Source organism: Crinia signifera, chromosome 1, assembly GCF_055691185.1.
Source record: "Crinia signifera chromosome 1, ASM5569118v1, whole genome shotgun sequence".
Classification (NCBI taxonomy): domain Eukaryota; kingdom Metazoa; phylum Chordata; class Amphibia; order Anura; family Myobatrachidae; genus Crinia; species Crinia signifera.
The window spans coordinates 30950860-30963600 of record NC_139217.1 but is presented as its reverse complement, the minus strand read 5'-3'; the positions used below and the strand labels follow the sequence as shown (position 1 = coordinate 30963600).

Genomic DNA, 12741 nt, shown 5'->3' with positions numbered 1-12741 from the left:
AAAAAATCAACACAGAAAGGTCAACACATGTAAATGTTGACATAAGTGTGGCACTTCATTGGTGTCCATGTCGACACATGAGAATGAATATGAAAATATTCAAAAAATGACAAAAAAACTTCAAAAACTCATGTCAACCTTTTTCATTGTCGACCATAGCCATGTCAGTGTTTTCCATGTGCAATTTAATTCTGGAGCCGCCGCGAATCACGGGGGGTGCCGCGAATTGCGGGAGGGGGGGTCGCGGGGGTGGGTGCCGCGAATCGCGGGAGGGCGGGGTTCACAGGGGTTCCGGTGGGGGGTTGCCGCGAATTGCGGGAGGTGGGGGGTCACGGGGGGTGCCGCGAATCGCGGGAGGGAGGGTTGCGGGGGGTGTGAGGCGAATCGCCACAAGAAAAAATCAACACAGAAAGGTCAACACATGTAAATGTTGACATAAGTGTGCCACTTCATTGGTGTCCATGTCGACACATGACAATGAATATGAAAAAATTAAAAAAATTAAAATTAAATCTTCAAAAACTCATGTCAACCTTTTTCATTGTCGACCATAGCCATGTCGCCATGTCAGTGTTTTGCATGTGCCATTTAATCCTGGGGCTGCTGTGAATTGCGGGGGGGGGGGGGGGGTGCCGCGAATCGCGGGAGGGGGGTCGCAGGGGAGGTGCCGCCAATCGTGCAAGGGGGGTCGCGGGGGGGGGTTCTTTTTGCCGCGAATCGCGGGATGGAGGTCGCGGGGGGGTGTTTTTTTCCGCGAATCGGGGGGGGGGGGGTGTCACGGGGGAGGGTTTGCCACGATTCGCGGGAGGGGGGGGGTCGCGGGGGTGGGTGCCGCGAATCGCGGGAGGGCGGGGTTCACAGGGGTTCCGGTGGGGGGTTGCCGCGAATTGCGGGAGGTGGGGGGTCACGGGGGTGCCGCGAATCGCGGGAGGGAGGGTTGCGGGGGGTGTGAGGCGAATCGCCACAAGAAAAAATCAACACAGAAAGGTCAACACATGTAAATGTTGACATAAGTGTGCCACTTCATTGGTGTCCATGTCGACACATGACAATGAATATGAAAAAATTAAAAAAATTAAAATTAAATCTTCAAAAACTCATGTCAACCTTTTTCATTGTCGACCATAGCCATGTCGCCATGTCAGTGTTTTGCATGTGCCATTTAATCCTGGGGCTGCTGTGAATTGCGGGGGGGGGGGTGCCGCGAATCGCGGGAGGGGGGTCGCAGGGGAGGTGCCGCCAATCGTGCAAGGGGGGTCGCGGGGGGGGGGTTCTTTTTGCCGCGAATCGCGGGATGGAGGTCGCGGGGGGGTGTTTTTTTCCGCGAATCGGGGGGGGGGGGGGTCACGGGGGAGGGTTTGCCACGATTCGCGGGAGGGGGGGGTCGCTGGGAGGGGGGGGTCGCTGGGTGGTGGTTATGCCGCGAATTGCGGGAGGGGTCGTGGGGGGGTTCTTTTTTGCAGCGAATCGCGGGAGGGGGGGTCGCGGGGGTGTTTTGCCGCAAATCGCGGGAGGGGGGCGCTCACCTGGTGGCTGTGGAGTAGCAGTGCTGGGCAACATGGGAAGGCAGTGGGTGTCTGGCACTGTCTGTGGGCTCACTGGGCTGGTTCTCTGTCACATACCTCCCAACATGACCCTCTCCAGGAGGGACACAATGCTCTGTTTCTAGACTTCCCCTTAATGTATGATTGCCATCACCTGTTTTAAACAGGTTAATTTCTCAGAAAGGTGTTCAGCACAGATGAAGGCAATCACACATTAAGAGGAAAGTCCAGGAACAGAGCGTTATAGACACAGACACCCACTTTGAGTGACAGATGTAGCCAAATATATAGGAGATAATAAACGTGTAGTTTTGTTTGTTTGCTCCGGCATCATTGCAAAAACTACTGGCAGAATTTGGATGGCATCCCTACTCTTATATGCTGAGAGACCTACTGTAGGAAGAAACTACGGTACGTGTCATCACGATGTGACATCCGGGAGACGAGCAATACAGGTAAATAACGCTTGGCGTATGCAGTCTCCACAGGTCCAAAATGACTATTGGCCAGATTTATCACAATCCACCATCCCCCGCCGCTACTGCTGCCGTCAAACACCCCCCTTTGCAACTAAACCCTACCCAGTCCAGTGATCAGTGATAACATCCTCTTCTGCTGCATGACCCCCAATGCTGTAAAGCAGTCCTGCTGCAGCCGTCCCACGGTCCGGCTGCTGTTGATTAAGAGGAATCTCGTGAGAACTACTGACCTCTCGCGAGAATTCGGGCGGGTGGGCCATTCAGACCGGCAACGGGGGCAGCATACGGCACCCAGGGCCTGAGGTTCCCCACCCCTGCTGTAAAGTGAGGCTGCTGCTTCATAGCAACACTTTACAGCACCGGGAAAGAGTCTCATGCAGTAGCACGAGTACTCGACGACCAGCAGCCCTCACCAGAGCACCAATTACTGATCCCTGTTTTTACTTTATATTTGATTGGACAGCCTTTGGGGTAAATTTACTATGATTGGAGTTCTATGTTACATGGGATGTAGATATGGGCAACCAATCAGAATCTACTTATTTATTTAGACCCTCCTAGAAGATAATAGATGAAATCTGATTGATTGCTCAAAGCAACATCCCATCTGAACTAGAACTCTCATGTTAGTAAATGTCCATCGAAGACACACACAGCTGATCACACTGCCCGAAGCCCAGCACAGCTATCTCTGTGCAGGGAGCCCAGTGATTATACTATCTCAGGATGGTGTTATTATCACAGGGCTCACTGCATCATTTTTTTTATTTAACAATTTGTGTTTTAAGTAAATTTGGCCAGATATAAGTATTAGAAATGCTATCTGGTTACCAAAATAAATGCAAATGAAAGGGTTTGGAGAAGTTTTACATGATCATTGCTCCAAAAGCCTTTAGTTGTAAAACTAAAATAATGTACGAAGGGTGATAAAACTGTTTTTTAACATTATTTTAGTAGAAATAGTGTTATTTACATATGTATTCATTTCCAGACATATACGCGCACACTCGTCAAATCTCTCTCTATACACCGAAAATTCTTCCGACTCCATGTGAGCGCTTCTTTCTGGTGATTAACCCAATTGGGATGTTTTTATCCCACTCCCCAAAAAAATTAAATAATAATTTCCGTATTCATTGGTTATGCCGGCTGCAATGTACACCTTTATCTTAAAAGGTGGCTGCTTATCTCTGCGTTCCAGGTTGCCTTGCTGAATTAGTAACTAGCCTGTTTACCTAGCCAGGGAGCGCTATGTGGCACTTCTAGAAATGACAGAGAAGGCATCGAGGGACATACCAGCGGCTGGCGCTTAGTCTCCTGATGACAGGCAGATGGAAGAGCAGCGGAGAAGGGAGAGTCGCATAATGATAAACATATATAGATTGGCAAACCCATAGGCTCCTATGCCTGACACATGTTGCAGAGATTATACTCTAATGCACCGCCAAGATAATAGGTTTGCAGGGAGAAAAAAGTCATTACAATTTCTATTCACGCTGTCAACGGGTTCTTACTTGAAAATTCTTTACCAACACTGTAAATACCAAATGAGCTTTGTGTTTTTATCCAGAGAATAGATACCTGCCTCACAGACAGGGGACATTGATTTTGCTATACAATGGAAACAATTGCATTTTTTTAGGCCTAAAGAAGCACTTTACAGCTTAAAGACACAATTAGCAAAATAAATCTATACAGAAACCTTTTGTCTTCTGTCTGTTGCTCGCAGAGATTTCTGACGCTGTTTTTCTCCTGTTACCCCGCTGGCTGCTGCTTGAAGCTGAAATAAAATGGGGATAATAAGAGAGTTTATCAGCAGCGAGAAAATAATATATATTAATTATACCTCGCGCGGGGAGAGCTTAACCCCGCTCTTGCCGATTCAATAAATAAAATGCTCGCTTATTTTGTGGGGAGGTGCGGCGGTCAGCTGCAAACGCGGCGGACAGACGCATGGATGCCATTACCTCGCAGCGCCGTTTCAGTCTACACGGAACAAAAATTATCTTTTTTTTTTTTTATTTGCAAGGAGAGATAAAATCTCCAACATTGTGTTTAGGCAAAGGGATATTTTGTGCGCAGTCAGGTGCTCGGGGAAGCAAAGCAAATTATTTAAGAGCACCGAAAAGGATAAAAGTATATATATATATATATATATATATATATATATATATATATATATATATATATTCACACACACACTCAGCATGTGATATGTCAGTATAATAAACTGTCATTAGAGATCGGTTAATATGGGGCCCTTTTACTAAGACTTGGAGAGAGATAAAGTCAATGCAGATAAAGGAACAGCCAAGCAGCTCCTAACTGCCATGTTACAACAGTTAGGGGCTGATTGGTTGGCCGTTCTCTTGACTTTATATCTCTCCTAAGATTAGTAAATAGAGCCTTATTTCGGAAATGTACTGTACTGTAAGTAGAATGTATATGAATACACATTGGATGTACTGCGCTGTAATCTTGCAGGATGCACAATTCATCTGATAGGGAAACAGTGAATCCATGCCTTATGCATGGTTTATAACAGAGACATAGAATGCGGCGGCAGATAAGAACCGTTTGGCCCATCTACTGTAGTTTGCTCAGTATAGGTGGCACTTGATTAACAGAAACAGGACCCATTCCAGAAGGAATAAAATGCTCTGTTCCAGGACTTCCTTGCCACTGGCATGTGCAGATGTGGGGCTGCAGCACAATCCAAAGTTCGGATAGGGGTGCCACATCAACTGCCAAACATTACAGTCCAGGACTCACTGGCAGTTGGTGTGGGCTCCTACCCTATTTGAATTTTGAACTGTGCTGTATCCCACTGGCAAGGAAATCCAGGAACAAAGCATTTTGTCCCTCCTGGAATGGGTCATGTTGGGAGGTATGCAAATGTGAAGGCCTACATAAGACTATCATCAGATGCCTCCAACTTTCCATCTGGGCCTCCCAGTCCAGCATTTTCCTAACGACCCAGGTTAAAATGCAACAAGTATGGAGATAGCTACATCTTTGTCATAAAGGGAGGTCTCAAACTTTTATCACATATAGGAATTTCTGTTTCAAGGCTTTTTCCCCCCTATTTAAATAACTGATATGAATGTCGTAATCATAGAGAACACTGGCTCTGTTATACAAGAACATAGACATTAGCCTTCCTCACATGTACAGTATACAGTAATTGGGTGCACAGAGATTAGACCAGGCATGTCCAACATTGGCCCTCCAGATGTTGTGAAACTACACATCCCAGCATGCTTTGCCACAGTTTTGCTATTAGAGAATGCTAAAACTATTGCAAAGCATGCTGGGATGTGTAGTTTCAAAACATCTGGAGGGCCAACGTTGGACATGCCTGGATTAGACCATGCACAGTGCTAAAACTAACCAGGAACCAATCAGAGATGAACGAGTTGAGACGGCTAAACAAATGGAATGTACTATAATCAAACAGATTTATATAAAAAGAATACAAGCAAATACATAAATACAAATACATACAGTACAAATATATACATACTTCTAAAATAAAGTTTACTTGAACAAACACAAACCAAGAGGAAGCGGGAAGCAGAGGGTGTTTAGTAATGAGCTATACCCTGTCCCTTCTCCACAGACACATTTGCCTGATGGTCAGCAACAGCAAAGTGACTAGCTTTTGGGGCGCCACCAGAGCCACGTTCACACTAGGTAACAGCCACCACCACCACCAGTTTAACTGTTATTCACTGGTCTCTTGTTTTCATGTGAGGGCCAATGTATTTTATTGTTGTTATCTGTGGGGACCAGTGTGATTGTTTTTTCATATGGGAACCAATGGGTTTGTTTGTTTTTTCCTTGTGGGGGTCTGACGGTGTGCCTTGGCAAATTTTAAATCTTGTTTGGTGTCCTGCGAGTGGAAAAAGGTTGAAAATCACTGGCTTATGGCATACAGGCTACATACTACAAGGCCCTATCCCTGCCACTCAGTTTGCGGCAAAAGGCTGCAGGGCACCGATGACGCGATCCAACGTAAATCTCATCCTCACGCCTGCAGACTGCACACTTCCCTATGTGTCTCAGTGGTTCTTGGTGTTTGGCCTGTACTCTCGGGTGCCCAGAAGGGTCACCTTTAATTCATCAGTCCCACAGACATCCCGGGAAGTCAGCCTTAGATTATCTCATCCTAGAGATGTACATTTTCCTGCGCTTTATAAAAGTCCCTATTTTTGTGATGTTTTACGACAAGGGCACCTTGTAATGGATGCTAAGTTACTGCGCTCCAGGCTCTCTGACATGACTTGCTCGGTATGTGAATTCAATATGGACTCTTTCCCCTCGATAACCACATAACCCTCTGCTCTCCTTTCACTGTGTAAAGCTAAGCGCTCCTGCCTAGTATTGGAGTCACATATCCAGATTCCTGCAAATGTGACTTCCATGCATGGCAGCCGAATGCAAGCTGTCTTTTCCTGCTATGCTCCATGTAGATTTGGTCCCGTTTTATGCATCCACTTATACTGCTTTCACATTGCAGAAATGGGTAATGACACGGTATTCTTAAATGGGACTTTAAAACGGGTCTGAGCCTTGAGACCTTTCACATTGCAGGTGAAAACCGTTTTAAAAATCATTTAATACCATTCAAACATTCAACCCGTTTAACTCCCAAGGGACACGTTTCAAGCCATTGAAATAGCGCTGTTCAAACTGCCAAAAAACGGCTTTAAAACGTGTAGGACTCTGCTTTTTAACCGTGTTGAAATACTGGTTAACTTTAACCGGTAAATCAACTTTGGCACTTTCACATTGCAGCCTTAAACGTTTTAAAATGGAAAAAAAACGGCAATATACCGTTTTAAAAGTGCGATGTGAAAGGGGTATTAGTCAACAAGTCAGAGGCGGAGGGATGGTCCAATTACCGACCCTCTACATTGATTGCCTGTGCCTGCCCCCCCCCCCTTCTCCATCCTTAGCCTGTCAATAAGAACATTGCGGTGTTGGGTGTATGCTTACACTCCCTGCCTCCGAATGCAGAGCGCACACATTTCCCAGAAGCCCCCTCTCCTCTCCTTTTATCTTGAAGACGTTTCTGTCCAGCAAGAGAAATTTCAATAAGAGAACTATTTACATGTAGCCTCATAGCCAGCCTGTATCTCAAGACAAACACATGCTAATGCGAATCCTTATCAAAATTACATAGTTATCTCTCCCAGCCTGCGTATAATCCTGGACCGCGCCGGTACATTGGGTCTGCGGCTCGTTTAACCTTAAGCCTTTAAAGGGAATTATTTTAAAGGAATTATTTTCCACGCTATCCGCAAAGGATCTGCAGAGGCAGGTGCGAGCGTGCGAGCTCACGTACAGTGTGGGGATTTGACCGGATTGCAATTGCAAACAAGAAGAAAGAAATGTCGGACTTAACTTGGATTTATTGAATGTATTTGGGAAACGGTAAAAAAGGGAATTTTAGGTAAAGGGCAAGACATCATACACTTCGATAATCTGTGCGACTCCTGCAGATTCACTAATAATAGGCTTAGATGTAGGGGGAAGAGATACTGTATGTGTGGCAGGGTCTCACTCGCTGAGGGGGGGGGGGCAAAATTGGCCACATTGCGTACTTGAAAAATGCTATGAATTTTCACCGGTGATCAGTCGGCAGAATCAATGACGCTTAAGTCTGCAAAAATGAATTTCCAGGTGGTGATTTACAACAGGAGTGGCGTTTGGAAATTTGACAGTTAGTAATGACTGCACCTGTGCACCAGCTAGGTGGTCTGGGAAATGTGATAGTTAGTAATGACTGCACCTGTGAACCAGCTAGGGAGTCTGGGAAATGTGCCAATTAATAATGACTGCACCTGTGCACCAGCTAGGGAGTATGGGAAATATGACAGTTAGTAATACCTGCACCTGTGCACCAGATAGGGAGACTGGCAAATGTGACAGTTAGTAATGACGGCACCTGTGCACCAGCTAGGGAGTCTGGGAAATGTGCCAATTAATAATGACTGCACCTGTGCACCAGCTAGGGAGTATGGGAAATATGACAGTTAGTAATACCTGCACCTGTGCACCAGATAGGGAGTCTGGCAAATGTGACAGTTAGTAATGACGGCACCTGTGCACCAGCTAGGGAGTCTGGGAAATGTGACAGTTAGTAATGACTGCACCTGTGCACCAGCTAGGGAGTCTGGGAAATGTGCCAATTAGTAATGACTGCACCTGTGCATCAGCAAGGAAGTCTGGGAATGTGACAATTAGTAATGACTGCACCTGTGCACCAGCTAGGGAGTCTGGGAAATGTGACAGTTAGTAATGACTGCACCTGTGCACCAGCTAGGTGGTCTGGGAAATGTGCCAATTAGTAATGGCTGCACCTGTGCACCAGCTAGGGAGTCTGGGAAATGTGACAGTTAATAATGACTGCACCTGTGCACCAGCTAGGGAGTCTGGGAAATGTGACAGTTAGTAATGACTACACCTGTGCACCAGCTAGGGAGTATGGGAAATGTGACAGTTAGTAATGACTGCACCTGTGCACCAGCTAAGGAGTCTGCAAAATGTGACAGTTAGTAATGACTGCACCTGCGCACCAGCTAGGGAGTCTGGGAAATGTGACAGTTAGTAATGACTACAGCTGTGCACCAGCTAGGGAGTCTGGGAAATGTGACAGTTAGTAATGACTACAGCTGTGCACCAGCTAGGGAGTCTGGGAAATGTGACAGTTAGTAATGACTACACATGTGCACCAGCTAGGTGGTTTGGGGAATGTGCCAATTAGTAATGACTGCACCTGTACACCAGCTAGGTGGTTTGGGGAATGTTACAGTTAGTAATGACTACACCTGTGCACCAGCTAGGTGATCTGGGGAATGTGCAGTCTCTCTCCCGAGCTCAGCACACGCTACTCAGTGCTGTGTGCTGAGCTGGGGAGAAAGACAGCTGCTGCAGCAACAGCCTGTCATCTCTCTACCTCTGTGTGTACAACGATGTTACAGCCCGCCCCCCGCCCCCTGCATCCCGCCACCCATACAAATTACATTTATTCTTTTTCATTGTGGTGTGGCTAGGCTCCCTCATTCATTCATTCATTTTATCGATGCCTGGCCGACCTGTCGGTGCCTCTGCCCGTGCACCAGCTAAGCGGTCTGGAAAATCCGACAGTTCCTGTAGTAATGACTACACTTGTGCACCAGCTGGGTGGTCAGAAAACCGCGAACTGTTAGTTGATCTTGTGGACTATTGGCCAGCACTGAATTACGGCGTCAATGGTGCACAAACCAGAAGAAAAGGGTGTTGTGATAAATAATCCACAACCCTCGAGTATAGGGGAGCTGTACATTTATGGTGGTCCCCGGATGATTGGAGTTTTTGGGGTAAGGGGAGCATCATGCTTAAAATCTACAAACTTTAAAAATGTTTCATGTTTGTAGCAGCTCCAGTGACTGATTATTTAGCAGAGCTCCTCCTAGTGACCGGAGGAAGAACTGTTAGTAATTTTGTCTGCGCAAAAGGTTGCATTTTCTAATTTCCATTTCTTAAAATAACCCTCCAAAAATGTCTGCTGCATGGCAAGAGACTGATGCTAGAGATATTACTGGACCTCTAGTGTCTACCAGGGAAACGCAACACGTATAGTCTTACCCAGAAGTGCCAGATTCCGGGAATGCTGGCGCACCTGCGAGCATGACACCCTTGACAATGAGTATGAAACCCCTGACCACAAGCATGTAACCCCTGGCAATGAGCATGTAACTCCTGGCATGAAGGGACCACCGGTGAACAAATACATGCTTAAGGGGTGTGGTCAGTAACCATGGGGTGATACCGGCCCCCAGAGAGGCTTAGGCAGCCATTAGAGATCATGTATTGACAACGTAAGATTGTGTATAATGTGAGTCCACTGGCAGGAAACTGGCATTGGATGGGACGGGATTTACAGAGGCTGCACCCCGTTGCCTATATCCCCCATATTGCAAATCAATCAGTTATATGTGTGTGAACAATTGCATCTGATTTGTTCATTTCAGTTTTCTCCGCTCCAATTAAAAATATGTGCACACGTTCCAAAAAATTTATTAAAAAAACATCAATTATCTTATGCAACTCAACAACAACAAAAAAATTCTATAGGAGAGTTTTTCCATTTCTAAGAAATCTCAGAGAATCGGCTGAATAAACATATACGGATAACCCAGTTTAGGATGCAAGCGAAAACAAAAATCTCCAAAACTTCACAAAGGGCCTGAATCTGGTTAACTCTGTAAGGTGAATGCCTGCCCTGTCGCCCCGGCACACTTGTGATGTCAGCTGCCCACCCCGGCACACTTGTGATGTCAGCTGCCCACCCTGGCACACTTGTGATGTCAGCTGCCCACCCAGGCACACTTGTGATGTCAGGTGCCTACTCCGGCACACTTCATCCCAGCCCATGTCCCAGCATCGCCACCGACCCCTTCAGATTTGCTCGGTCAGATCGGAATTTGTTCTCCCGGCCAATGGTGGAGGTTCATGCATGCGCGGATATGCGAATGTGCAAACCCCTGGAGCAAACACCTTTGGTGAGTTGTACACTCGCCGGAGTATTCGCAAGTTCGCAACATGATGGGCAGTCCCATCATTTTATGGGCATGGACACTAAAATGATGGGCGCGCCCATAGAGATGCTGAGCATATTCCTGGGAATGCAGGCATGCCCATGCATCCTCTAGGCGGGTGGATGATGTCACATGACATCTCCGCCCGCCCATGATTCGGCAGAAGGCGGCCTTCTGAAAAGTAAGTATAGACTTACCTTTGAATGACCATTGAATGATTTCTCCTCCATGTAACCGCATGCGAGTGGATTTGTTACCGTACACATCCGCTTGCATTGTTGCACGGGGATTCTAAAGGTGCCCATACACTAGTAAGATTTATCTTCAGATCTGGCTGGTTGGAACAAAAACATGGTTCTGGATGAGTGACAGTTTGTCAGTTTCCCAGCATTTCCAAGCAAATGGTCAACTGTCATTTGCTCTCATCCATAACCATGTTTTTGTTCCAACCAGCCAGATCTGAAGATAAATCTGCATGTGTATGGCCACCTTAAGACTTGGAGAGAGATACAGTGCCAGCCAATCAGCTCCTATGGGCTGTGTCTGAAAAATGACAGTAGCTAAATATCTTTGGACAGAGATAAAGTGGAGAGAGATAAAGTACCAGCGGACCAGATCCTAACTGCCATTTTTCAGGGGCAGATGTATTATGCCTTACACAGAAAAAAAACACACAAGTACGATAGTAATAAATCAATCAGCTCCTGTCACGTTATAGGCTGTATTAAACAAAATGACAGTTAGGGGCTGGGGGTGCCACCATTATACCCCGCCCCTTTCTATACAATGCCATAATTCACGTCTTTTCATGGAGGTGGTGGTGCTAAATGAAGCAATTTGCATCATTTTAGGGTACTTGTGTATTTTGGCGGCGTCCATCGCATCGCATACCATAACGCATACGATGGTATGCGATGCAACGCGATATCGTTCGATAGTGTGCGATGGCATACAATTTTCAAATTGTATGCCATTGTACATGGCATACAATGCCATACGATGCGATGCGATTAAACATTGTATAAGCACCCTAATGGGTGCTTACAATGTTAAATGCACCCCCACGCCACCAGCGAGCCCGCGAGGGGCGGCGGTACGCGTCCTACGACCTTTTCATACCCCCACTATCCACGTCGGCGTGGAGTTGAGAATAGAATAGTGTGGCGAGCGCAGCGAGCCACCGAGCCCGAAGCGTGGCGAGCGCAGCGAGCCCCGCGAGGAGACGCGCATACCTGTGAAGCCCGCGAAGGGACGCGTTTACCTGTGAAGGTATCCGTTAAATGCGGGAGGCTTGCCCGCCCTTTGGGAGGCCAGGAGAGTGACACGATTTTCAGGACCCTCCCGGCCAATCTTACCCCATGAGGGTAAGTAAGCTTGATCTCCAAATTTTAATACATCTCCCCCAAAGTATATATAATTACTCCCCATATATTTTGTAGTACAGATGGGCTTTCCTTTCCAATTTACAGTACATCGGAGTGTGTTTTTCTAGCCACAGGGTTAATATAACCTTTATGCATATATTATCTATACAAAATACTTATTACCGAAGGCTTCATTATGTCTGTCCCCGCCACATTGCTTTCCCCGTGCATATAATTGCCATTCCCTTATTTCCAGCTTCCAGAAAGCTCTGCTCAAGTCTTGTTCCGTCTCCTTTACGCCCTTTCTCTGGGAGAAGCAATCAGCCTCCTTTCTGTGCCTGCCTCTCCGCCTTACTTCCATGATTATATGTCTTTGGCGCACGCACACAAAAAACGGGGAAAAAAGCCTTTAAATTACTAGGAGTCCAGAGCACGTAGAAAGGGTCAGCCCCCCAAACACCTTTTATTGGCTGATGAGGGGTCTCCCGCAGACCCCACTAGCTAGTGGAGCGAGGAGAGGGGCAGCAGAGGTTAAATGCAGCTTGCGAGAGGTGACATTTGAAGCTTAGACCAGCTTAAAAGGAAAACCCAATCCACCCCCTGAATATTGCTAGTGAAATATAAGCACCTTAATAACTGGCCTGCTGGAACTGCAAAGGCTTTCCCAGGCACAATATTGAATAAGAGATTAAGAAATTAATCATATTCTTTGTTTTACGCCGCGGAGATGAGAGAATAATCCCGCAGAGGCTTTGTATCCCCAGCGCTG

At 46.6% G+C, this 12741-nt stretch overlaps 1 protein-coding gene across 1 annotated transcript in view; it reads right to left on the bottom strand.

The window, feature by feature from the left end:
- Window positions 1-12741, bottom strand: part of GFRA4 (GDNF family receptor alpha 4) — a 319424-nt gene that overhangs the window by 84326 nt on the left and 222357 nt on the right. Inside the window, exon 2 of the mRNA XM_083185261.1 lies at window positions 3726-3803. Coding sequence (XP_083041387.1) covers window positions 3726-3803 — 78 coding nt within the window. The remainder of the gene's footprint in view (window positions 1-3725; window positions 3804-12741) is intronic.